The 26,087-nt window shown below is 48.8% G+C and overlaps 2 protein-coding genes across 4 annotated transcripts; both read left to right on the forward strand.

Annotated features, from left to right (window-relative positions):
* Positions 1–3: 3 nt before the first annotated feature.
* Positions 4–11,147, forward strand: LOC311161990 (C-signal-like; the record flags this gene model as incomplete). The annotated part of the gene is made up of 6 exons (XM_084220059.1): positions 4–144; positions 7,746–7,797; positions 8,055–8,242; positions 8,993–9,148; positions 9,927–10,037; positions 10,471–11,147. The coding sequence occupies 6 exons, from the start codon at positions 4–6 to the stop codon at positions 10,582–10,584; spliced, it is 762 nt and encodes a 253-aa protein (XP_084076185.1). The 3' UTR covers positions 10,585–11,147.
* Positions 11,148–13,282: 2,135 nt separating this feature from the next.
* On the forward strand, positions 13,283–16,647 carry AURKAIP1 (aurora kinase A interacting protein 1). Of its 3 annotated transcripts, none has more exons than XM_084220274.1 (4): positions 13,283–13,309; positions 13,725–13,813; positions 14,844–15,289; positions 16,017–16,647. In XM_084220274.1, the coding sequence occupies exons 2-4, from the start codon at positions 13,762–13,764 to the stop codon at positions 16,122–16,124; spliced, it is 606 nt and encodes a 201-aa protein (XP_084076400.1). In that variant the 5' UTR covers positions 13,283–13,309; positions 13,725–13,761; the 3' UTR covers positions 16,125–16,647. The 3 variants fall into 3 exon arrangements, with proteins under 3 accessions (XP_084076400.1, XP_084076401.1, XP_084076399.1); XM_084220275.1 differs by lacking the exon at positions 13,283–13,309 and adding an exon at positions 13,328–13,339 and having other exon boundaries at positions 13,724–13,813; XM_084220273.1 differs by lacking the exon at positions 13,283–13,309 and adding an exon at positions 13,360–13,606.
* The last annotated feature ends 9,440 nt before the right edge of the window (positions 16,648–26,087 follow it).

Raw genomic sequence — 26,087 nt, forward strand, 5'->3', positions numbered from 1 at the left:
AGCATGGCCCAGCCGCGCTGCCGCTCCGTGCTCATCACCGGCTGCAGCCGCGGCATCGGCCTGGGGCTGGTGCGGGGGCTCGCAGCCGCCAGCCCCTCCCCGGATTTGGTCTTTGCGACCTGCCGGTACCCCGAGAAGGCGCAGGTAAGCGGGGAGGGGACACCGGGGGTCCCCGGAGAGGGGTAGAGGGGACGGGAGGGAGGAGAAGGCACTTTGGAAATGCGGAACATCTCGAGCATCCCTGCCCCGGCAGCGAGAGCCCGGACTGGGATGGAGCCGGGCTGGGGATGGAGCCGGGACGGGGCTCCCGGGCTGGGGATGGAGCAGGGATGGAGCTCCCGGGCTGGGTGGGGATGCAGCAGGGACGGAGCTCCCGTCCGGGACAAGAGCCGGCCCGGGTGGAGCCGGTACCGGGCAGCTCTCGGGGCTGGAGCTGGGGTTTATGGATGAGAGGGAGCGTTCCCGGGAGCAGGAGAGCGAGCGGGACACGGCCGGGCGGCTGCAGCATCTCCGGCGCTCCTGCCATCCCCTTCCTTTCATCCGAGGTTCTCGCTGGATTTGCTGCTGGAGATGTCTGTGCTGTCCTTGCCCCGATCTGCACGGGGCCCGGAGCCCTGCAGGGACAGCCCATCATCCCTCAGAAACCTTTCCCTGTGGGAGAAACCCACCCCAGCTTTGCTTTTCTCTCTCTCCACGCGTGTCTGTGTCCCCAGCAGAGCCCTGTGCCCTCTCTGCCTCTTTTTCTCCGCTGCTCTTGCAGCAAGGCAGAAAGCCCAAATGAGCAATGAATTCATCACCTCTCTTAGCTCCCCTCTCTGCTGGGCAGGGCTCCGAGTTCCTGCTGCAAACAGGAGGGTTTGGTACCTGCTGCTCGTGGATCCACTTGCAGCTCTCTCTCTCTCTCTCTCCCCCCCAATTTCAGCCCAAGTCCCTCCTGCTGCAGCATCGCCGTCCTTTTGGGACTCCTGTAGACTTTTATAGGAGTCTTTAAAACTCCAATTTCACAGAATTTCACGCACCTCTCAAACTTTGGGAGGCAGATGGCTGGGGGTGATCGGTCACTCCGTGCCCAGCGGTGTCACCTGCTGTGTGTGCGGGCTGATCTTGGCTCTCCTCGGAGCAGCACAGAAACTCGCACAGGTGCCCATCCCCCTTCCGGAGCTGCGGGAGCCGAGCTCAGCCCTGCCAATGTCCCAAACCCCCCTGGACCAACCCAGGCGTTTGGAAGGAGAATTGACACCCACAGCCCCATCCCGGCATCTCCCCTGCATTTCCAGCAAGGAAAAAAATGCAGATTCCAGAGGGAAACAGAGCCGCTGTGTCTGCTCCTTCTGGGGGATTTGGTTCCTTTCACACAGATTGTGATCACACCGTCCCAGCAATAAACCAAACACAGCTGCTTTGTTTACTGCTTAGCTACAAAAAACCCTCTAAAAGGTGGTGCCTGCGAGGTGGGACAGGGCTGGCCAGGTAGGAGCTGCAGTCTGAGCTCTGCTTCTCCTGAAGGATCTCTGCAGCTCCTAAAGAAACTGAAGGAAAAGATCTTAATTAAAAAAAAAAAAAAAGTCTCCAGCACAAAGGTACATTTAGGGTATTTCTGAATGGAAGTGCAGAGAAACAGCCCAGCAAGGCTGGGATCAGGTGCACAGCTCCCTTTCAGGGCTGCTGCTCCCTGTGGCTCCCCCTGAGCCTCTCCTGGCAGCACCTGAGCAGAAATTCACCCCATTCTGTTCCCTTTTAACTGCTGTTACCTGAGCAGAAATTCACCCCATTCTGTCCCTGTCACTCCTGAGCAGAAATTCACCCCATCCTGTTCCTTTTTCACTCCTGTTACCTGAGCAGAAATTCACCCCATTCTGCTCCCTTTTCACTCCTGGTCAGCATCTGAGCAGAAATTCACTGCATCCTGTCCCTTTAACTCCTGTTATTGAGCAGAAATTCACAGAAATTCACTCAATTCTGTCCCTTTCACTCCTGTTATTGAACAGAAATTCACTCCATTCTGTTCCCTTTTCACTCCTGTTCAGCACCTGAGCAGAAATTCATCCCATTCTGTCCATTTCCCTCCTGTTATTGAGCAGAAATTCACAGAAATTCACTCAATTCTGTCCCTTTCACTCCTGTTATTGAACAGAAATTCACCCCACTCTGTCCCTTTCCCTCCTGTCCCCTCCTGGCTCCACTCCCAGCCCCGTTTCCTGCAGCGATTGCACAAGAGCCCGGTGTAGCAGTGGCACAGGAAGGCAGCAGACACCTGACCTGTGCTAGATCAAAATCTCCCTGCCTGTTTTTTTGTCCTGAAGCTGCTTCAGCCACCGCTGAGAGAGGTTCTTTCTCTTTTTCCAACTGGCCCCTGTGGTTTTTTTTCATCATAATGGTCTCAGATCCATTACACGGAGGAGTGAAATGCTTCCTTCGACAGGAAGAGCTTCCTCGGAAACATTACACGGGCAAATCTCAGCACAACTCATCAGTGCTGGGGGTTTTTTGTGTTATCAGTATTTAAAAATCTGCAGCAAAACCTGCAGAGGGAGGTGAAACAGCCCTCAGACAGTGCAGTGTGTCTGGGAAGAGTCTGGGTCACTCCTCGCTGCTGGGAGAAACCTGGAAAGCCTCTGGCAGGAAACTGGCCAGGAGCCACATTCCAGCAGCCCCCAGGGATCCTGCCGGCCACATGGGGTACATCCTGAGCCCTTCCATTTTTTAGGGGGGCAAGTTTTGTCCTTGGTGGATCAGGGTGGGTTTTTTGTTCTTTGTGAGGACCTCCAGGCCATGTGCTGTGCTTTGGCAGGACATCAATAGAAACCTCTGCAGTCAGCTGAAAGCAGATTTCTAACAGATGGGTTTGGAAACTCCACAAGGAAGAGAAATCTTTACTAAAGGTATTGTAGTGGTTTCACCAGCATTATCTGCCCCATCTGCAATGCGTGGAGCTGGCACAAAACTTTCTGACCCTCTGAGAGAGTTCCCACTGGTCCTTGGGGCTGGCAGAGGGCAAGAACAGACCTGCTCCAGCCTCCAGCACTGGGAATCTTGGTCATGGCAGCACCAAATCCAGCTGCTGCTCTCAGAGCTTGGCTCCAGCCTGGCAGCGCTGCTGAGTGTGGTAGGAAAGGAAAAGGTTCTGTGATTCCTTTCCTTTCCTTTCCTTTCCTTTCCTTTCCTTTCCTTTCCTTTCCTTTCCTTTCCTTTCCTTTCCTTTCCTTTCCTTTCCTTTCCTTTCCTTTCCTTTCCTTTCCTTTCCTTTCCTTTCCTTTCCTTTCCTTTCCCCTTTTCCTTTCCCCTTTTCCTTTCCCCTTTTCCTTTCCCCTTTTCCTTTCCCCTTTTCCTTTCCCCTTTTCCTTTCCCCTTTTCCTTTCCCCTTTTCCTTTCCCCTTTTCCTTCCTTTTCCTTTCCCCTTTTCCTTCCTTTTCCTTTCCCCTTTTCCTTTCTCCCCTTTTCCCTCTTTTTTTCCCTTTTCCCTTCTCTTTATTTTCTTCACTGTCACTGAATTTCCAGTCACATTTTGAACTCCCAGAGTTCAGTTCCTGCTCTCCAGGGATTGGCACTGCAGGCTCAACTCGGGGCACACGAAATGGGCTCAGCCCATCTCAGACCTGGTTGTGGGCTGTGAAGCTGAGGGAGTTTTTCTTTCCCTGCACCCCTGGGTCAGTGCTTTTTCTCTTGACAGCAATTCAGGCAGTCTGATTTTGGTTTTTCCCCTTGTTTTTTTGTTGATCATACCTCCTTGGTACAAGTGAGTTGTCCCCCACTGCCTCTCCTGCATGAGAGGATGAGCCTGGAGAAAGCAACTTTGGACAGTTCCTTTAAATTCTGCTCTCCTCTGCTTTGGCAGAGCAGCATTTTCCCGTGGCAGAAAGGAGATGGGCAGAGCTTAAACGAAAAGGCTTTAAAAATAATCTTCCAATTTTTAGAGGAAAAGTAATTAAATCCACCTAACTGCTGGGAAATCAGTTCCACCTCGGGCAGGAATCCCTCAGCGGAGTGATGAGTGAATATTTTAGAGCCCTGCAAAGAGTGGACAGAGAGGAGCCCCTCAGGACCTGCTTTTCCAAAGATGCTGGGGAAATCTGAGAGTGCTGGGGAAATCTGAGTGTGCTGGGGAAATCTGAGTGTGCCCTCCTCTCTTCCCCAGCACCTCTATCTCCTGTAGCTCCCCAACCTTGGGCTAATGCTGAACAGCTGCGGGCTTTTGCATGTGAGTCTGTGCTGGCAGAAGTTGTGAAAACTCGAGCTCTGGGGCTGAGGAGCTCCTAGGTGGCCTCCCCAGAACATTTGCCTAACAAATGGGCTGCAGATCACACGATAAATCGCAGCAGGCCCGCAGGCAGGCAGATAACCACTGCCCCTCCTGGAAAAGCGCCCTCGGAGACTCCTCCAGCCACGCTCCGATCCCAATCTGCCTCTCCTTGGGCTGCTCCAAAAACGCTGAGAGTGGGAGCAGCTACAAATCTCCTGGGAAATAATCCTGGTTTTGCTCTCCAGATGGACAGAACCCCGCTGTTCTCAAGGTGAAAAAAGAGGAGTTTATTTTCTGGCAGTGGATTGGAGGGTGAAAATGCCACCTCTCCAATGACACTAGACCAACGGTCCATCAAATTTCTACTCCTCCATAAAAGAATGCAAAACAATAAGTTATTTACAGACAGCGTGTGACAAAGTTCGTTACAAAAATATAAATATCAAAAGGCTTAGAAAATCTTCAAAAAATCAAGGTGACACAACCCCAGTGCTGTTACCAGGGAGCCAGCACAAGCTGGAATTCTCCCCACACTCCTCTTTTCCATCTTTGCTGCTTCCTCCCCCACCCTGCTTTCCTATAAAAAGGAAAACTCTGCCCTAAAGGTCTGCACTTAAAAACGGCGCAGCCCCTGGGGTGATGGGGAAGGAGGAGGTGAATAAATCAATTAAAAAGTGCCCAGAGCTGCGGGATGTGCACAGGAGCATCTCCTGCTCTGCCCAAGCCCCAGCGCGTTCCCAGGTGAGCAAATCCCTCTGCAGAGCTCCCAGGGCTCAATGTACAGTTGAGTTTCCCTCTCTCTGAAGCAGGAGATTGTGCTCCAAGCTGTGCCTGGTCCCTCCTCAGCCCCGGAGCTCTCTGCTCACTGTCTCTGTCAGACCTGGGGCTTGTTTTTCCCTCGAACACATATTTTAGCCATGTGGTTTGCAACTGGGAAGAGCAGCTGAGCGATCTGTGCACCAGATTTCTGAATATATATCAGGCAGAGGGGGCATTCTTGAAGTCTTTCTAATTTTGGGTTCTTGCAGAGTCGTTCTGTTTGATTTTTTTTTTTCCCCTGGAAGTGTTTTACACTTCCTACAGCAGCGAGGGCTGGTTTTTCTGGAGGCAGAGAGGGCTGTGGGTCAGGGCAGCGCTGTGGAAGCTGTTCCAGGGTTGAACAGCGAGCTGGCTGAACACTGTGATACTGAAAAGCTGTCTCAGAGGGACGCAGGAAAATCGGATACACCTCTGGCTTTGTCCCGAGCGCGAGCAGGGTGAGGTGAAGGATACCCAAGCGCCTTTATCCTGCCCGCAGGCTGTGTTTGTTTGGCTTGATCGCTTCCAACTGGCTGAGTGGGGCCAGGCCCTTTCCAAGAGCTGGAACTGAAGTGGATAATGCTTTCATAAAGAAGGCAAAGTAAATCTTGCTAAATGACAAAGACAACAAAACATTCCTGGTTGAAATCTAGCAATAAATACCCTGTGTGCTGATGAGTCTGCGTCTGGAGCCCTGAGTGCCAGAGGATCTTGTTTAAATCAGAATAGGCTGACTCTTTGTTAATCGTAATTAAAAATCGGCAAGCAGGAAACAAGAGATGCTAATCAGAGTTTAATTCTTGTCTTGGACTCCCCACGAGTTGATTCTCAGGGGTGATTGTTCAGGTGCAGAGCAGTTCTGCAGCTACTACGCTAAATAAACACACTGTTAGGGAGTTGTGTTGTGGCTTTTTGTCGGGCTTTGTTTGTCTTGTTTGTTTTTAAATTATCTGTCACAGCACACTAATTAAAAATGCCTTAGCTGGGATATGTTGGCTGTACCTACTCATCTCAGTCCTCCTTTTCTCATGTTCCTTCTAGTCACAGGAGAGGGAAAATAGGCTTTCCTGCAACTTTTAGATGTTCTAACAGGATTTTTCAGCTTATATCAGGTGTAACATTCTTGAAGACCAAAGCTGTCCAGATCAGCTTTGTGCCTGGGAGCTGCTTCTCAGAAATTTAAACCCCTGAAGTGGGAGTCACTTGTTAACTGAGTAATTAGCTGGAAAACCCATTGAATTTTAAACCTAATTTGCATGCAGCTATTGTGATTTCATGCTGTCTGTGTACTGGAGAATGCTTCAGTTGTTAATTGAAAATATTGCTAGCTCACTTCAGAAGCCTCTCAGCCTCTCTTGCCTTTCAGCAGGAGCTGGTAGCTCCTTTCTGTCAGAGAGTAAAGCATGTAAATAAATGAACTATAAATAAATGAACTATAAATAAATGAACTATAAATAAATGGACAAACCTAGAGCAGGCAGAGCACTCCTGGAGCTGATTGTGCCCTGAGTGATGCTGTCAAACTGAAATCCAGCGACAATGCAAAGGCACAGAATGACTGCAGGCCTTGACAGGGCAGAGCTATTTCATCAACAAACAAGACAGTGTGTTCTGGGCCTTTAATTTATGGAAATCTGTCCCACCAAGCCCTGTCCAAAGCAAGGAATGTCTTCTGGTTTTGTGCTTCTGACTTGTTTTTCCTTCCCCTTCCCCTTAATAGCTTTAACTGCAGTTGTAGATTGGCCTGGGTGGGAGAACAAATCTCCCAAACAAGCCTGAGAGAGCCCTGCAGGGTCTGATGTGAGATAAAAGATGTGATCCATTACGGTTTGTCAGAGGACACCGAGTCCCTGAAGTGTCTCCAAGGGGCAGAGAAGGATTCTTTCCAAACCTGCCCTCCTGACCCCTATTCCCAAAGGGCTCCTAAAGAAAGGGATTTGCTGGGGCTGGAATGTTTGGCCAGGTTTGCTGTGTCTCCTGAACATGACTGGGAATATGGAATCCATCTGTTGTCTTTGGCCACGCTTCCCACTTGGCTCCATGGCACAGAAACCTGAGGATTCCAGCTGGGCCCATAAATCCCGTTTGGACACACTCTGTGCAGGGGAGGGCAGGGATTTCTGCAGGAACAGCAGCCTGCCGTGCTGACAGGCTCTGAGTGAGCTCCAGCAGGGAGGGAATCGTTCTCCTGGACAGTGGCTGGGCCTCAGACTGACTTCTTGGTGGGCTTCACCTCCACTTACAAGAACTGATGCTAACGAGGCTGCTGGGGAAATGAAATTCCCATGGGGAAATTTTCCTGCAAACAGGAATTCCAAATGGCTTTTTAAAAGCATTCCTGTTGCCCTGAAGAGGTGTCCAGCCCTAGCTGAGCTTCAGGAGAATTAGGATTTTCTCACAGAATTGGGGAGGCACTGGATTTTTACTGGAATGCTGAGAACTGAGCACTAAAGCTGAGAAATATCCCACTAAAAGTCCAGCACGCTGGAGTCTGCACTGAGCAGGGGAAGAGTCCAATTTCCTGATCTGGCTCTTAGGAAAGCTGCTCAGCAGGCTGGAAAACAAAGGAGACTTTCTGCCTTCAGTCCAATCATGGAAATATTTCAGTTGCAATTCTGGAGGTGCAGAATTCAAAGTAATTTATGTGATAGCCATGAAGATATACATATATATATATATAAAAAATAAAAATAATTCTTCTTCCTAGGAACTGCAGCAGCTTAGCAAGCAATACAGCAACATCAAGCTCCTGCAACTGGGTGAGTAAAGGGCTTTATTTCTGAAATCAGGTGAGTGCATCTTAAAAACATTGATCAGTAGCTGGGCACAATCTCCAGCAGCTGAAAACCACCTTAAGATAACCCTGGGGAAATGTAATTCTGTAAAATCTGTGCATTTCCACCTGTGTGCTGCCCAAAGGTCCCCACTGAGCCTCAGCTTGGGTTTGGCACGGGTTGTCTCGTGCCAGGCACACCTTGCACTGTTCACCTGGGGCTTTTCCTGCCTCCTCTTGCAGATGTGGTCTGTGAGAGCAGCATCAAGAAAGTGGTGAAGGAAGTGGAAGAAATTGTGGGAGACAAAGGGCTGAACTGCCTCATCAACAACGCTGGCATCAACGTGCTGGCCTCGCTGGAGGAGGTGACGGCAGAGACCATGCTCACCATCTATGAAACCAACACTGTGGCCCAGCTGATGGTCACCAAGGTGAGCACGGGCAGGGATGGGCTTAACCTGGGGCTTCTCCACAGGTGAGCTGGGCTGGAGCTGGGCTTTGTCCCCTTGGAACTGCGCAGAGACAGTTGTGACATGGAGCTGCTGTCTGTGCACCTGGTGTGGGGTCACTGTGTGGCAGGGGGGTATTGTATTTGCAGGGAGGAATGATGGATCTGACTCCATGCTCTCAGCAGGTTAATTTATTAATTTATGATACTACAGTATATTATAGAATACTATACTAAAGAATAGAGAAAGGATACTTACAGAATGCTCAAAAGATAATAATGAAAACTCCTGACTCTTTCTGGAGTCTCAACACAGCTTGGCCCCAATAGACCAGAGAGTCAAAACAACTCATGCCTGAGTCCAATGAAACAATCACCTGTGGGTAAACAATTCCCAACCACATTCCACATGAGCACAACACAGGAGAAGCAAATGAGATCAGAATTGTTTTCCTTTTCTCTGAGGCTCCTCAGCTTCCCAGGAGAAAAACCTTGGGTGAAGGGATTTTTGCAGAGAATGTGAATGCCACAGTGGGGACAGGAGGTGGGCAGAAGAGGCTGCTGCAGGAAGGTGTCCTCTGGCCACGGAGTCTGAGGAGCCATCACCACGCTGTGCTGGTGGCACAGAGCTGTGCTGGTGGCACAGAGCTGTGCTGGGGTTCCTGCTTTGGAGGAGGGGATGATCCAGCTCCAAGGCTGATCACCAAATGAAAGCAAACTCTGCTTTTCACAGGCGTTCCTCCCGCTGCTGAGGAAGGCAGCACAGCTGGGCACTGGCATGGGCTGTCACAGAGCTGCCATCATCAACATGTCCTCCCTGGCTGCCTCCATGCAGCTCGTCCAGGCCAATGAGATGTTCCTCAAGGTCTATCCCTACAGGATAGCAAAGGTTTGTGGGCTGCCCTGGGCTGTGCTCCCTGGCTGAGGGCAGGTAGAGAGACCATGCTGGCCTTAGCAAGGGGTGCAGCACCTCTGTGGACACAAAAAGTGTTCTTGTTCTCCACGTGGGTGGAAGTGGGAGCTGTGGAATGCTGCACCTGGAGCAACTCCTGGAGAGCAGGCTCCCAAATCCCTGCTCTGGTGCAGATCCGCTCCCGAGGGGTTTGGCACCCAGGGAAGAGCTGATGCCATGGAGTGTGGGTTCCATCAGCTGTGTTCTGCTCCCATCCAAGAGAGAGAGCAGGCAGGAAACTCAGCAAAAGGTGTGCTGACCTCTACGTGGTGATGTCAGTCAGTGACAGGTGGGATTTTTAGTTTTCTCACATCCAGAGATTGAGTTTGTACAGATAGTCAGGATCACACATACAGTTTCTCCTACACCACCTACTCATAAGCTGTTAAATACTTGTTTTCCCTGTTCAGAAGTAAATGAATGTTTGTGTAGTGATTAGTGCAGAAAAACACGGTCCTTATGTCAATATTATTCTCCTCCCAGCTCCTGAGGCGTTTCAAATGCTACTTTATCTTCCATTACAACTTCGTTTCGTTTGGGGGCAGTAAGTTTGTGGCGGAGCTTTCGGAGTTCCCAGAAAGCCTGGATGAGTTCCTGAGAGCCTCTTCCTGCCCTTTGCTGCGCCAGCAGGGTGGAAGGGAGGTGCCCAGCAGCCGGGCTCGGGGCGGTGCTCCAGGCTCACCATCGCACATTAATGGTGCTTTCCACTCTGCAGACCGCCCTGAACATGATCACCCGGTGCCTCGCTGCAGACCTGAAATCAGACGGAATTCTCTGCATCTCCTTGCACCCAGGCTGGCTTCAAACAGACATGGGTGGAAACATGGTGAGTGCCAGCGCTGGGAAGGTGACACCGGGGCTCCCTCGCTGTCCCACCCACCCCGTGTGCTGTGACACACCGAAATGTCACCGCTGAGTCAGAGATGACACAGATAAATGAGTGACACACTCTGTGCATTCTCTGAAGGCTGATGATTACTTTATTAAGAACCATTCCTTTTTATACTTGCTACAGAAAGGGTGCTAAGAAACCATCCTTTTGTGAACAACCTTAGGAGGAAAACAGCTTATTACAAAACACCACCTGTGGATTGTTTTAATTCTTTCTCTCCAGCTCCCTCAGACCAATTCATGGGAAAGCTTATCTAGCTTTCTCTCTGACAAAAACACATCCCCTTTCATTCTAGAGCCTCTTGAAATGTATTTAATTCTCTTCTGTGGGATATTCCCAGTAATGACCTAAGCTTGATTCATTCCAGGCTCCCATGCAGGTGCAGGAGGCCATCCCAGGTATTCTCTCGGTTCTGGAACGTCTCGGAGAAAAAGAAAATGGTTCTTTCCTGGACTGGCAAGGGGAAACTCTGCCATGGTAGGAGAGCAGAGAACTCTACAGGAACAGCTCCTCAGTCACAATTTGCCCTTGCCACTGCTGTCTGTGTCTCTAGGGGTTTTTACACGCTTGTTGAAATAGCCGTCTGACGCTCAGCCTCTCTGTGGGGGTGTTTGGAAGGCAGAGGGGCTGAGTCTTTCCCTTGGTACTGCTACTGCTCCGCTCTAACTCAAACACTGCTGTGCTCTCGGTGACGGGCATCTCCTGGAGCCCTCTGAAATGGATTCAAACCTGCAGGTTCAATCCAGGGGCTGCTGCTTCCTCTCCACTTCCAAACCCTAAGGGGGCTTCTGGCTCTTTGCAGAGCTGAATGAGCTGACTCAGAGTAAGGCCAGTGGGGGCTGTCAGATTCCAGCAGGCTCAGTTAGCTCCAGAAAACTCCTCTGATTCCCTTTGTTCCTAACTGAGCCAAGGCTGAAATTGCCCAGCTCTAAACCAAGGGGATTTGTTACCTTCTGTGAATTCCGTGGCAAACTCTGAGTGTCCCCAGGTTGCCAGTGTACACCAGGCACTTGCTTTGTTCCCGGTGGGTGACTAACACTGATATGGGGGTGGGAATGTTGTTTTGTACATAAACTTCTGAAATGTCTTCAATAAAGTCTCAGTCTGTTTACCGAACTGTTTACTTCATTTAATTTCACCTCCATAGGTTTCTCTTCCCTGACAAGGGAACTTTATTCTTAATTTTCAGGAAGAAACTGTAACCCATGTTAACCTTTCAGGGTTTGACACAGTGGGGCCTAAACCAGAGGCAGACCCTTATTCTGCTCTGAAATACTACAAGCAGCTGGTGAATAAATCTCTGGCAGACCCTTGTTCTGCTCTGAAATACTACAAGCAGCTGGTGAATAAATCTCTAGCAGACCCTTGTTCTGCTCTGAAATACTACAAGCAGCTGGTGAATAAATCTCTGACAGACCCTTGTTCTGCTCTGAAATACTAACAGCAGCTGGGTGAATAAATCTCCTGTGTTCTGGCTGAGGTAGGTACAAAAGCAAAAAGCTCTTTGAAGTCTGGGATTGGCCTCAACATCCCTCCTTCATGCCAGCTGATTAGGCACTTTGATGCTGCGCCAGGCCAGGTAAGGGAGAGGACAGGTGTGGCTGTCCCTGGACAGCGGCCACCAGAGCTGCCCCCGCTGCAGACGAGGTGTGGCAGGGAGAGGTGGCTGTGTGCCTCCCCTGATCCCTGCTGGGACAGGGGCAGGATCACTGCAACAGCATCGCAGGGTCCTGCAGAGGGCCCTGCAGAGAATCACAGAACCCTGCAGAGAATCACAGAACCCTTCAGAGAACCATTCACAGCCTCATGGAACCCTTTAGAGAATCACAGAACTCTTCAGAGAATCACAGAACCATTTAGAGAATCACAGGGTCCTGCAGAGAACCCTGCAGAGAATCACAGAACCCTTCAGAGAACCCTTCACAGCCTCATGGAACCCTTTAGAGAATCACAGAACCCTTCAGAGAATCACAGAACCCTTCAGAGAACCCTTCACAGCCTCATGGAACCCTTCAGAGAATCACAGAACCCTTCAGAGAATCACAGAACCCTTCAGAGAACCCTTCACAGCCTCACAGAATCTTTCACAGCATCACAGAACCCTTCAGACACTCACAGGGGGCCCTGAGGCACCATGAAGGGCCATAAACGCTCAGGAGGGACCGTGAAGGGCCATAAACGCTTGTGAGGGACCATGAAGAACCATAAAGTCCCCTGAGGGACCAGCACCTGCGCCTCGCGGGCCGCTAAGGGGCCGTGAGGGACCATAAACACCTGTGAGGGATCATGAAGGGCCATAATGTCCCATAAATGGCCATAAAGTCCCAGAAACGGCCATTAAGTCCCATGAAGGCCCATAAACGCTTGTGAGGGACCACAAAGAACCATAAAGTCCCCTGAGGGACCAGCACCTGTGCCTCATGGGCCCCTAAGGGGCCGTGAGGGACCATAAACACCTGTGAGGGACCCTGAAGGGCCATAATGGCCATAAAGTCCCATGAAGGGCCATGAAGGCCCATGAGGGACCACGAAGAACCATAAAGTCCCATGAAGGGCCATCAACGCCCATGAGGGACCGCAAGAGCCATAAAGTCCCATGAAGGGCCATGAAGGCCCATGAGGGACCAGGAAGAACCATAAACTCCCCTGAGGGACCGGTACCAGTGCCTCATGGGACCCTGAAGGGCCGTGAGGGACCATGAAGGCCCATGAAGGACGATGAAGAATCATAAAGTCCCATGAAGGGCCATAAACGCTCGTGAGGGACCACGAAGAACCATAAACTCCCCTGAGGGACCGGTATGGTGCCTCACGGGCCCCTAAGGGGCTGTGAGGGACCATAAACACCTGTGAGGGATCATGAAGGGCCATAAAGTCCCACAAACGGCCATAAAGTCCCATGAAGGGCCATAAACGCCCATGAGGGACCACGAAGAACCATAAAGTCTCGTGAGGGACCGGTACCGGCGCCCCGCGGACCACCGCGGGGCCGTGAGGGACCATGAAGGGCCATGAAGGCCCATGAAGGACCACGAAGAAGCATAAAGTTCCATGAAGGCCCATAAACGCTCGTGAGGGACTGCGAAGAACCATAAACTCCCCTGAGGGACCGGTACCGGCTCCTCGCGGGCCGTGCGGGGCCGTTACCCGCGCGCGCCGCCAGGGGGCGCTGCGGCCGGCCGGAAGTTCCGGTGGCGGCGGGGCCGGTGGGTGATGGCGGCGGTGGCGGCGGGGCCGTGAGGGGAGGGCGAGAAGCGCGGCCCGGGGGCTCCGTGCGGAGCCCGCCCCGGGCGGGGCAGCGCCGGCAGTGCCGGGGGGGCTGAGGGGAAGGAGGCGGCCCCTCGGTGACGGCCCTTTCTTAGGCCGCAGGGCTGTGCCAGGGAGCTCGGCTGGAGTTGCTGTGTTTTTTAAAGCTCAGACAGCCCAAGGTTTATTAATAAATTCCCTCCGCGGCTCGGCTGCCCCTCTGCTTGACCCCTGCAGCAGATCCCGACAGATTGAGGGTAAAACTTAGAGGATGTTTAGGGTCTCAGCCTGTCTTTTGGGGATGTGGGGTTGAATAGGGAAGGTTTTTTAAAGCTGCGTTTTTGCATTACTGAATAAATGTTCTTATTTGAACAGTCAGTGCTGGCTCTGCCAGTGAACAAAGAGAAACAAAATGTTAATATCACGGCTGAGTTCCCAGTTACTGAAGGCTTCGAGAATTGCAGGTAAATTGGTATTGTGTGGCCAAGAGTTCTGTTTGTTTGGGTTTATTTTCCTCGCCTAATTGGGCTCCCAGAAGGGTTTTTTTCCCACCAAGCAGTGCAGGAGAGAGGAGGCTGTTGTTGAGTCGTTTGTAAAATGTTTTTATGTCTCTGATTTATTGTGTCAGTATGGCGTGGCTTTGGTTTAACCTCAGGAGAAGATTTCTTAGCAGCACAGAGGTTTGATACACCAGACACTTCCTGACCATTCCAAATTGATTTTCCAGCAGAAAACACAAGAACATTCCACTTAAGGGGATCGTGGAAGGGTCTGGGTTGGAAGGGGACCTTAAAGGCCATGGAATTCCAACTCCTGCTGGGCAGGGACAGCTCCCAGTGAAGGGGAACTGTTAAAAGACCATGGAATTCCAATTCCTTCACCTCCCAGTGAAGGAAAACCTTAAAGGCCATGGAATTCCAATTCCTGCTGGGCAGGGACAGCTCCCAGTGAAGGGGAGCTGTTAAAGACCATGGAATTCCAACTCCTTTCACCTTCCAGTGAAAGAGAGCCTTAAAGACCATGGAATTCCAAATCCCTGCTCGGCAGGGACACCTCCCAGTGAAGGGGAACCTTAAAAACCATGGAATCCCAACTCCTGCTGGGCAGGGACATTTCCTAGTGAAGGGGAACCTTATAGGCCATGGAATTCCAACTCCTTTCACCTCCCAGTGAAGGGCAACCTCAAAAACCATGGAATTCCAACCCCTTCACCTCCCACTGATGGGGAACCTCCACCCTGCCCCACCTGGATGATTTGGGCAGCTTACCCAGTAAAATATAATCTATTTTTTAGCACAGCAGCATTGTAGTTAAAACGGAAAAATGGAAGGATTGAAAATCCTTCCTCGCTGTTGCCATGTCGATACAACTTCTGTGAGCGTTTCCCTTTATCAGCTTGCTCTGCCCAGAGCCCTCTGGCAGTTTGGGATCTGGGCAGAGCTGTTCTCTGGCAAACTGTGCCTTTCTAAGTGCAAACCCCCTTTTCTCCCAAAGGCCACCTCTTGCCCAGGTCGGTGTCGTCGTTCCTGTGCTGCCGCTCTCCGTGCGCCCGCTACAGCACCCAGCCCCCCAACCCCAGCGGGGCCCAGCCCCAGCAGTGGCACAGCCTGGACCCCGAGCTGGAGGAGATCCTCATCCCCAGGAAACTCTCCATCAGCCCCTTGGAGAGCTGGCTGACAGTCAGGTACTCCCTGCCCAAAGCTGAGGGGGCTCAGCAAGGAGCCAGCCAGGAAAGCGCGCAGCCCGTGGAGTGTCCCCCTCCTGCCGGGGCAGGGCAGGTGGAGGAGGGAGAGCACGGAGCTCCAGGGGACAAGGTGCAGTGCAGGAATGTGCTGAAGATCCGCAGGAGGAAGATGAACAGGCACAAGTACAAGAAGCTGCTCAAGAGGAGGAAGTTCATCCGCAGGAGGGTAAAGGAGGGGCGCAAGAAGAAGCGTCAGGTGAGCTCAGGGGAGGGGGAGCCCACACACCAACCAAACCAGCCTCTGTGCAGGTGTTGGATTTAAGGGCATTTGGGGGAAAATCAGCTTAAATGAACTCAGCTTGACTTTCCCTGCAAAACTGAGGAATAAAATTGAAAGAAGGAACCAGCTGATGCATCACTTTTGGGTCACACCCCTGATTTAGGGATCTTTTTTGTCTTGCTCCTTGCATGGACACTAAATCTGAGCCTTGTCCCCCTTGAAAATAGCTTTATTTATTTATTGAAGCTGTGCCAGGGGAGGGGGAGCTCCCTGACAGAAATGTGCCCACACACCAAACCAGCCTCTGTGCAGGTGTTGGATTTAAGTAGACTTAGGGAAAAATCAGCTTGACTGAACTCAGCTTGACTTTCCCTACAAAACTGAGGAAAAAAACTGAAAAAAGGAACCAGCTGATACATCACTTTTGGGTCACACCCCTGATTTATGGATGTTTTTTGTCTTGCTCCTCAGAACAAAGTGCAAATCCGTATTTCTCCCACAGAACAATGTGGAAATCCACAACTGTCCCTCAGAACAAGGTGGAAATTCAATTTCTCCCTCAGGACAATGTTGAAATGCAATTCAATATTTTGACACTTAAAACCTTTGTTTCCTTTGTGTGTTACACCTACACTGTCCCTGGGACATGTGGGCAGTGGCTGTTGCTTCTAAGCTGTTTTACCATTTATTTTCTCTTTTTTAGGTAAAATTTGAGAAAGATTTGGAGCGCATCTGGAAAAAAGCTGGCTTGAAAAGTGCTCCTGCAGGCTGGCAAACCCCCAAGATCTACCTGAGGAGCTCCAAGCGATAAAAAAAACCTCACCTGTCACAAATCTTATCCTGCAATTGTAATTAAAAAAATATTTAAGTATGCTGATGACATTTAACCTTTTTGTGATTGTGATGAAAATGGTAAGAAGGAGTTTTCCAAGGAGAAACTGGCAGCTTTTCCTCCCCAGAGGAGAGGTGTGAGCTCTTTTCTGTGGTCATTGCTGAATTTCTGGAGTCTCTCTTTGAGATGAGGCTGAACCGAAGCAAAATCAGGTGTGGGAGAAGGGATCAGTGAAAGAATTCCTGTTGTTTATCTGGCACAAACCTTTTGAAAAGTTCTTTTCTAAATTGCATTCTTTCACAGCCTTACTGCAGAAGGGTTGGGGTTTTCCTAAGAGTTGTGGTGGGGTGGGAATTGGATCAGAATTCCATGGAATTTACCTGCAGGAGCTTTTGTTGTCTCTTATGTGGAGCCTTGGGCATCGTGTGAGCATCCTTAAAAGGCTCATTTCTTTTTGTGTTCTATTTTGTGCTAATAAAAAATGGTTATTTTTTGTCTTTGACTGACCCCTGTCATGTAAAACACCCAGATATTGGTCAAAGTAGGAGCTCAGAGCTAATTATTCATTAACCACAAAAACTTTTGTGCCTGAGACAAGGCTGATACAATCAGCTGCTTTTGCATGGTTGGAGAGAGTTGTGAAAGCTGTGAAAAATGCAGGTGTTTAAAATAAACCCTGACAGAGGAGTTCTCTGGGCTCTGCTTTGGGTTCTGCCTTTCTTTTGGGGGCTTGAGGCAGTTCTGGGTGGTTCAGTTTGATTTAACTTTTGTATTTTGGCAAAGAGATTGGCTGGGCTAAAGGGGAAAAGAATGAGCTGGGAAATTCCCTGAAAAAATTCCCTTTTTTCTGCTAGGAGAGAATAAACTGAAAAGGAGGAAAATAATCTGTGGAAATCATTGCTGCACGAGGTGCAGTTTGGGACATCCTGAGCCACGGCTTCTCTGGGCCTTTCCACCCCTCCCAGGCAGGAATTCCTTCCCAACATCTCCAGCCTCTCAGGATTTGTGTTTTCCTTGTGGAAAAACTCTTTTACAAGGCACTAATCAGGTTTTACACCCCAGGGCTGTGCCAGCTTCCTTCAGTGTTCTTGAGCACAGGATGGAATTTGAAACTCACTTCACTGAACAACCAGAGAGATGGAAAATGCCCCTGATTTTCTGCAGAGGGAGCATGAGTCCAGGATATACTCACAAAGCTTTATGAAGAGCTTCCTCCAAATAAATATCTGAGTTCTTCCTCTCCAAAATACCTGAATCTGCACCCTCAGCAAAGGTTTCTGTGCATGTGTAGCTGTGGGAACAAAAAAAAGCTGCAAACAGGAAAGCTTGGACTTCAAATTCCTCAAATATTGAAGATTTCCATTATTTTGCTGTTCTGTTTTTGAGAGGAAATGGTTGAAAAGCAAATTCATGGTGTTCATTACAGAGCCTGGAGATTACTGGGGAGTTTTTTTTGGGCTGGAAAGGTCCCTCAGAATTGGAATATAAATCCAATGTCTCTCTTTTTCCCCTAATTCTTGGATTCTGTGCAGACAGCAGCTCAGCTGAACAGAAGAAATTCAGGAGTTTTCCCTCAGTGATCAGGATTGGCTGGAGTGAGTTTGCTCCAAAATAAGAAATCAGCTGATTTGGAGGGATTGAAAACTCTGAATTTTGTTTCTCTGAACCAAATCCCATTGCAAATGTGGAGGTTGTTGCCCCATTTTGGAAAGCTCAGAGCCCAGCAATGTGGTGGCAGTGGCAAAAATTCAATTTCTTTCTCATGTTAGCAAGTAACAACTCCTGGCAAACAGGATTTTGGTTGTCCCCTTAACTTGGAGAGCAATGATTCTTACCAGAGTAAGAATTAAATTTTTAAGAGTCTTCTCTTGAAAATGTGGTGTTCAATGACATCAACATGGATTCTTGAGGTTTTATACAGGCTTCTGGACAAAATCAAGGTTATTTCAGCCACAAAGAAATCCAGTTGAACTTAAAAAATACATTCCAGCTGAGAATCAGGCCTGATTGTTTGTGGGAAAGGGAAAAATGGGAAATAACTGCTTCCTGCAGCTTTTCCCTAAAAACCTGCATCAATTTCCAATATTTTATATAACTAGAAAATTGCTGGATGCTCCATGGTAGAGATGAGGTGTTGGAAATGACAGGAGATTTTTAGGATTGAAGCAGAAACAGGAGATTTATGATACTGCTGCACACAGCTGGAGCAACAAAATCAAATAAAGAGAAATATTCTTTCTGTTGTACTGGCTTCTGATAGCTGCTGTGCCTGAAACCTGGTTTTTGGAGCAAGTTTTGGGTTTTTTTGTGTGGTTTATTTCTGTTTGGGGTTTTGTTTGTGGGGTTTCTGTTTGCTTTGGGTTTGTTTTTTGTTTGTTTGTTTGATTGGTTGGGTTTGTTTTGGGTTTTTTTGCCATCAGAGGGAGAGGACAGGGGTGATGCTGACCCTGAGCTGGAGGAGATCCTCATTCCCAGGAAACTCTTTGCTGCTGGAGGATTTCTCTGCAAAAAAACCCAAAGAGTTGTTCAGATATTTTTATTGTGAGAACTGTTCTTTCTTCCACTAATGGGCTCAAAAGGGAGTAAATCAGCCAATACCAGGGGATGTTTTTAGCAGTTGGTGTACAAAACACCTTCCAGGGCATTAACAGCACCTGAGTACCATTAATAATAAACCAATTTAATAATTCTGAGCGGGAACAGTGCCTACCTTTACTCTGGTGAGCTCATGCCCTGTTCAGTGGCATGAGCTCACAGCTTTTGCTTAGCATGATGTACAGAATTCATATAATTCATTTTACCTAGGTATGGTTCACCTATTATATTTTAATACAGTGATAAATTAACAAGCAATGCAGCAGTTTTCATAGTGGTGTGAGAGCTTGGGGAAAACCCATCTGGCATGCAGAAAGTGTATGGCTAAAATAGAGGAGAAAAATGAAATTAGGGAAATTCTGAAGGATTTTAAGCTTTGCAAAGCAAAGGAAAAAATTGGTAACCCTTTTTTCTTGACTTTTAAGTTTTTATCTGCTGGAGTGGAGATAGAGATTCACTTTGATGTGAAAAACCAAAATGTTGGTGTACATTGGCTGCAGGAGCAGTGACCTGCTCCTCAAACCCTGCATCCTGCCAGCTTTGGTGGCACTGATCCCCCAAACGGAACAAACCCGGCTTGTTCCCCCCAGCCAACAACCTGGAATTGCTGATCTTACAAACAGCACCTGGGCCTGCCTCAAATGCCACCTTTTCTTTTCACCATTCATGGTTTTCCCAGCAAAACATCTTGGATTGGGGTCATTCAGGCTGAGCCTCTCCAGAAATAACAGCGCTCTGTACCCGGCCTGCAGCGTTTGTGAAATGGGTTTGAAAAGTGGGGGTTTGGTGGTTTTTTTTTATTTTTCCTGCTGTTTCTTAAATAAATAAATAAAAATATCAATAACTGTAGCTGCTGTAAACATCTGTGGTAGCTTAGAGCAAACACGGTGTTGGTTTTCCTGTGGAAGAATCCATTCTTGCTCGATTTTCCCTACAGAACTGAGGAGTAAAATTGAAACAAGGAGTTCTGTGAGTCAGGGAATTTAAGAAAACCAGCTGATGCATCACTTTTGGGTCAAATCCTTGATTTAGGGACTTTTTATTGTCTTGCTCCTTGCATGGACAATAAGAACTCTAAAACTGAGCCTTGTCCCCATTGAATGTAGCTTTATTTTATTTAAAATTATGGGAAGGAGGAGGAGTTGGAATGGACAGTGCTGCTTGACAAGGCTAAAATTTGGTTTGAAGTAGAAAATGTTTAAAAATTAAGGGTTTTATTTTACTTGTTCAGTAATTGAGGCTTGGTGCTGCTCAGGCAGGTGGAATGTCACTGCCTTTGGTCTAGAGAAAAAAAAACACTCCTGGAGCTTCTCAGCAGCTGGAATGCTTTGGAATTCCATTCTCACTTGTAAAATAATTGGTGTTGATACAAAGATGTGGAATTGTGAGCATTTCAACATTTTTCTGAGGGAGAAGTGTGGATTTCCACATTGTTCTGAGGGAGGAATTGGGATTTCCACATTTGCTGTCATCCCCAAAGTGGAGTGGGAACTCTCTCATGATTTCTAAAGGAGGCAAAGCAAGCAGCACCCTGGGGTTTTTAGCTAAAATTGTGGTTGCTAGAGTCCTTTTGGGTTAATCCTGAGCAAACACACTTTTCACACAGACTGCCCTTTAAAGCTGAGCAGGGTTGATGTGTCTAAATTTGGATTTAGACAATTTGGATTACCCTGCATTATGGAAAGCAGCCTCCTTTCACCCAGAGTATTTTTATTTTTAATGAAACTGCCTGCAAACCTGAGGTAAATCACCCAGCTCTGGGAGGTATCTTTGAGCACCCTCTCCAGGACCAACCCATTAATTTTCCCACTCTTTCCCCAGTCATTTCTGATCTCAAAATAAGCTGGAATCCCACTGCAAGGGATGAGCTGCAATTAGTGTCCAACCTCCTGGTACCAGAGCTCTGTTCCCACGTGCACAGAGGCCACCAAGGGGACACAGAACCTCAGCCCAGCTCCTCAGCACTCCCAGGATTTTCTCATTTCTCACAGGAATGAGCAGAGCTGGGTGGTTGTGCCTTGAGCCCTTCCCAGGTTGCAGAAATCTGATTTAGTTGGGGGAGTGAAATTCAGTTTGGGTAGTAGTGGGTGCTGTGAGTTGAGCTTTTCCCAGGCTGGAGAAATCTGATTTAATGGTGCCTGTTGGAGGAGTGAAATTCAGTGCTGGGTGCTGTGCCTTGAGCTTTTCCCAGGCTGGAGAAATCTGATTTAGTGGTGCCTGTTGGAGGAGTGAAATTCAGTGCTGGGTGCTATGTCTTGAGCTTTTCCCAGGTTGGCAAAATCTGATTTAGTTGGAGGAGTGAAATTCAGTTTGAGCAGAGCTGGGTGCTGTGTCTTGACCTTTTCCCAGGTTGGCAAAATCTGATTTAGTTGGGGGAGTGAAATTCAGCTTGAGCAGAGCTGGGTGCCGTGCCTTGAGCCCTTCCCAGGTTGGAGAAATCTGATTTAGTTGGAGGAGTGAAATTCAGTTTGGGTAGTACTGGGTGCTGTGAGTTGAGCTTTTCCCAGGCTGGAGAAATCTGATTTTATGGTGCCTGTTGGAGGAGTGAAATTCAGTGCTGGGTGCTGTGGCTTGAGCTCTTCCCAGCTGGGAGAAATCTGATTTAGTTGGGGGAGTGAAATTCAGTTTCAGCAGATCTGGGTGCTGTGAGTTGAGCTTTTCCCAGGTTGGCGAAATCTGATTTAGTTGGGGGAGTGAAATTCAGTTTGAGCAGTGCTGGGTGCTGTGCCTTGAGCTTTGCCCTGCTGGGAGAATTCTGATTTAGTGTTACCTGTTGGAGGAGTGAAATTGAGTGCTGGATGCTGTGGCTTGAGCTCTTCCCAGCTGGGAGAAATCTGGTTTAGTTGGAGAAGTAAAATTCAGTTTGGGGAGTCCTGGGTGATTGTGGCTTGAGCTCTTCCCAGGTTAGAGAAATCTGATTTAATGGTGCCTGTTGGAGGAGTGAAATTCATTTTGAGCAGTGCTGGATGCTGTGAGGTGAGCTGTTAAAATAGCTGCAACATTGAGCTTTTCCCAGGTTGGAGAAATCTGATTTAATTTTGCCTCTTGGAGTGAAATTCAGTTTGAGCAGAGCTGGGTGCTGTGAGTTGAGCTTTTCCCAACCTCAGCTGGGAGAAATCTGATTTAGTTGGAGGAGTGAAATTCAGTTTGAGCAGAGCTGGGTGATTGTGGCTCTAGCTCTTCCCAGGCTGGAGAAATCTGATTTAGTGTTGCCTGTTGGAGGAGTGAAATTCAGTGCTGGGTGCTGTGAGTTGAGCTTTTCCAAGCAGGTAGAAATCTGATTTAGTTGGGGGAGTGAAATTCAGTTTCAGCAGTCCTGGGTGATTGTGGCTTGAGCTCTTCCCAGGTTAGAGAAATCTGATTTAATGGTGCCTGTGGGAGCAGTGAAATTCAGTTTGTGGTCAGGGTTTGTCTGTGGCCAGCCTGCCCCAGGGGTTTGGGAGTGACCTGGAGCCCTGGGCAGTGCTGCAGGATTTTTGGATGTTTTTTCAGCTCAATTTCTTCTCCCCTCTTTTCCCCAGGACTTTGTGTAGCATGAACAACTTCCACATAAAATCCCTCAAAATTTAGGATGACAGAGGATGTGGAATTCCTGCCCCTGCAGGGATGGGACCCAGCCCTGGTGGCTTTTCCCTGGGCTTCAGACAGTGGAACAGGCAGGAGCTGCTGCTTTCCCCCCGTTCTTGAGGATGAACACGGGGCTGAGCAGGGTTCAGGGGGTGATTTGGTGCCTCAGCCATTTCCTCTGAGCTCCTGCCAGCTCTCAGAGGGGAGCAGGGCTGGGGATCCATCCCCAGAGTGCAGCCTGGTGCATTTGGGAATGCTGGAGATGCTCCAGGAGCACGGGGCACTGAGTCAGTCCCGTGTCATGGCCTGCACACTCTGCTGTCTCAGGCACTCCTGGTTCAAAAGTTGATTTTTGGTGGTTTTTTTTGTATAAATTTAGAAGCTTTGGGAGCACTCAGTTGCAAGATTGGAAAAAAATCCTGATTTTTAAGGAAAATCCAGCTGCTGGCTGCTGCTGTGGGCCTTAGGGAAGGATGAGGAGATGCAGATCCGTGACCAGAGCCTCTCTGGAGTTCTGATTGCTGTCACTCCAATTCAATTTTTCCATCCCCTCATGGATTTTGAGCTGTTTTTTCTTTAACTCTCTTGTGTTGAAGGCACCCCTGGCTCTCAGAATAGACTGGGAGATGGGGACTTAATAATTGAAATGAAATAAAAGGTAGAAAATGTAATTTCACTGGGGTAAAGAAGCAGCAGGGGGAAATGGCTCCTGGTTTCCCTAGGGAATGGGAGTACTGGGGGGCAAGAGGGATGAAATGAAAGCTAAAAATGAGAGTTTTTCTCAAAATCTTCCCAAAATCTGTGCAGCTGGTCCAGGCTCTGCTCCCAGCTCTGCCACTGCTGAGCTCTGTGAGTTTGGGTGACTCATTTCCTTTCGTGTTCCATGGCTCCCTCCTGCTCCTGTCTGTTTAAATTCCAAATTTTTCCTCCCAGGAGCTGCCTGGGCTGTGTGGGACAGACCCAAGTGTGCTGTGACCAAGAGAGAGCCTTGCACACACCAGCAAGGGACCAGAAAACACATTTAATGGGACTTTAGTTATTTTTTGAGCAGCATTTAAATTGAAACAATCATTGCAAGTACTTAAAATTAATTTTTTTTTAAACTAGAATTATTTTTCTAGAGAAGTGATTTTTCTACAGTTTGGTCCTGCCAAAAACATTAAACTTAACAGAAAACTATAATTTACACCTGCTCTGTGGCTGTCTGTGAGTTGCTGCTTTGTCCCTCTTTTTCCATCCCTGATTTATTTGCTGCCTGTTGTTTTCCCATTTCTCCTTGGTCAGTTGTTTTTTTTGGGCAGCTTCTGTCTGGAATTTAAAAAAAAAATAAAAATCAGTGTTGGTTTCCTGGGCAATTCCTCTGTTTTTCTAACTGGTTTTTATTAATGCTTTTGAGATGAATCCCAGGAATCTGAAGCTTTGCAGCTGCAGGAGGTGTTTGGGTGCTGTGCCATCCCAGGGTGCAGGGAGCTCTGGAGGAGCCTCGTGGGTGCAGACAGAGCTCTGTGAGCTGCTGGAGGGACACACGGACACGTGGATTAACGGGAATAATCCACCCAGCTGGAAAACTCTGGGAGCTGCAGTTGGGCACACCCAGACAATCTGCACAGCCCAGGGTGCTCAGCACATCAGAGCCCTCCCAGCATTTCCAGCTGAACGGATCCCCGCGTTCCTGGACCTGCACATCCATCAATTTCTGCTCCCTGGCTTCTGGGGAAGGGGAGATTCAGGGCAGGAGGGAGCTGAGGAGCTGCCTGCAAAGGACAGCCCCAAACCACAAACCTGCTGCTCCCATTCCTCTGGTTTTGCCCCAGAATGGAGCCCCAGGCTGGATAAAGGAGGAATCTCCCCACGGAAAGGATTATTGAATATGGGAATTGCTCCCAGGGAGGTTTGGAGTGGGTCACTGACGTGTTTGATGAAAAACCCTTTCCTTAGGATTTCTCCTCCTGAGGAGCTGAGAGGCCTCAGGAATAAAATGCAAGCAATGATTGTCTGCTGCTGTGGGATGCAGCAGGTGGAGCTGGGATTGGTCTCATGGGGTTGTTTCTAATTAATGTTTTTAATTAATGGCCAATCCCAGTCCAGCTGTCCAGACTGTCTCAGTCAGAGACAAACCTTTGTTATCAATTCCTGTTCTATTCTCACCCAGCCTTCTGATGAAATCCTTCCTTCTATTCTTTTAGTACAGTTTTAATACAATATAGATCATAAAATAATAAATCAAGCCTTCTGAACACGGAGTCAGCTTTCTCCTCCCTTCCCTCCTCCTGGCACCCCTGGGATCATGGTCACAGCAGAGCCCATTGTGGAGGTGTCCCTGGAATTCTCGGAGCTCTGGGCTGGGGACCAGGTGGGGATTGAGGCTGGGCTCAGTCTTGGAGCTCTTTCCAGCCTCAGTGATTCTCTGAGGTTCTCTGAGTGTTTTACTGACCTTTGATATAGACCTGATTTGAAAGGAAATTTGTAACAACCTGGAAGCCACCTGAGATTTTTGTGGCCCTTTGGTTGTGATTCAGCTCAACCTTGGGGCTCTTTTCCAGCCCCAGTGATTCTCTGAGGTTCTCTGAAGCACTGAGTTCTTTATTTACCTTTGAAACAAACCTGTTTTCAAATAGAATTTCAGAACCCTGGAAGCCACCTGAGCTTTTTGAGGCCCTTTGGTTGTGATTCAGCTCAGTCTTGGGGTTCTTTTCCAGCCTCAGCAGTGCTGGCATTGAGGAGAGCTCGGGCACAGCCTGGCAGTGAGAGGCATTTCTGTGCCCTCCACCTGTCTCTGGCCATTATATCTCTAAATTAACATCTCTGGCATTTAATGTTCCCATGATATTTTTTTAATTCACCACAGCCTGGAGGTGTCAGAGCCCTGCTCATCCTCCAGCCCCCAGCTGCATCTCAGTGAATTCCTGTGAAATGAAACAAAAAACCAACATCTGCTGAGAGCATCACCTTGTCATTGTGGCTGTGCCCTTCAGAGGAGGCAAATTTGTGTTTGTGGCCGGGGAACAAGCAGGGAAATGCTGGGGCTGAGAGGTGCCTGCCGTGTTCCAGCCCTGCAGTAATGACAGGCTCTGCCTGGCAGCCCTGCCATTGTGGCTGGCTCTCAGTTTTGTCCTCTCAGTTCACAGTTCTGGGTTATTCCAGCCTTGCTTCAGGGGCTCGTGGCAGCTGGAAGGTTTGGTTTCAAGAGAAAAGTGAAAAATTAAAATGGTGCTGGTCTTTCTTTTGCTGTTCCCACGCAAAGTCCTTTTTTTCCCATATTTTATTTTGAATTTTATTTTATTTTTCCTTGCTGCCTTTGCCACTACCAATTAGCTGTGCTCTTGTACTCTTTATTCCCAAACTGTAGCATCCCCTACTACTTTTCTCTTCCAGGAATTTTATCCTTCCTTCTCCCCACGAGTAGGCATTTTCTCCTTTGATCCTGGTGGGTCCTGTATTTAAAGCAGTGTTTGATGATGAGCCTGGAGTGCTGACAAACCCTTGTGCTGTAATTTGTGCCAGCAGACCATTAATGCTGGCATTCCCTTTTAATTCAGGTGTTCATGGCCCTGAGGATGGGGTGGGAGCTCTTCCACTCCTGTCTCCCAGGGCTGGTGGCTCTCAAAAATTGCCCTGAGGGATGCAGAGCTCCCCTTGCCACCAGACCTTTCTTCTTGCTCTGCTTTTCCTGGCTGCTGCTCTTCAATTCGGATTTATTGGGAAGTCTCTCAGTGCAGCCTGAAAACAAAAAAAGGGTAAAAGTGGAAGAGATGGGGAGGAGGAAAAACTTCCTGACCT

Source organism: Fringilla coelebs (assembly GCF_963513975.1).
Source record: "Fringilla coelebs genome assembly, chromosome: 22".
NCBI classification, from domain to species: domain Eukaryota; kingdom Metazoa; phylum Chordata; class Aves; order Passeriformes; family Fringillidae; genus Fringilla; species Fringilla coelebs.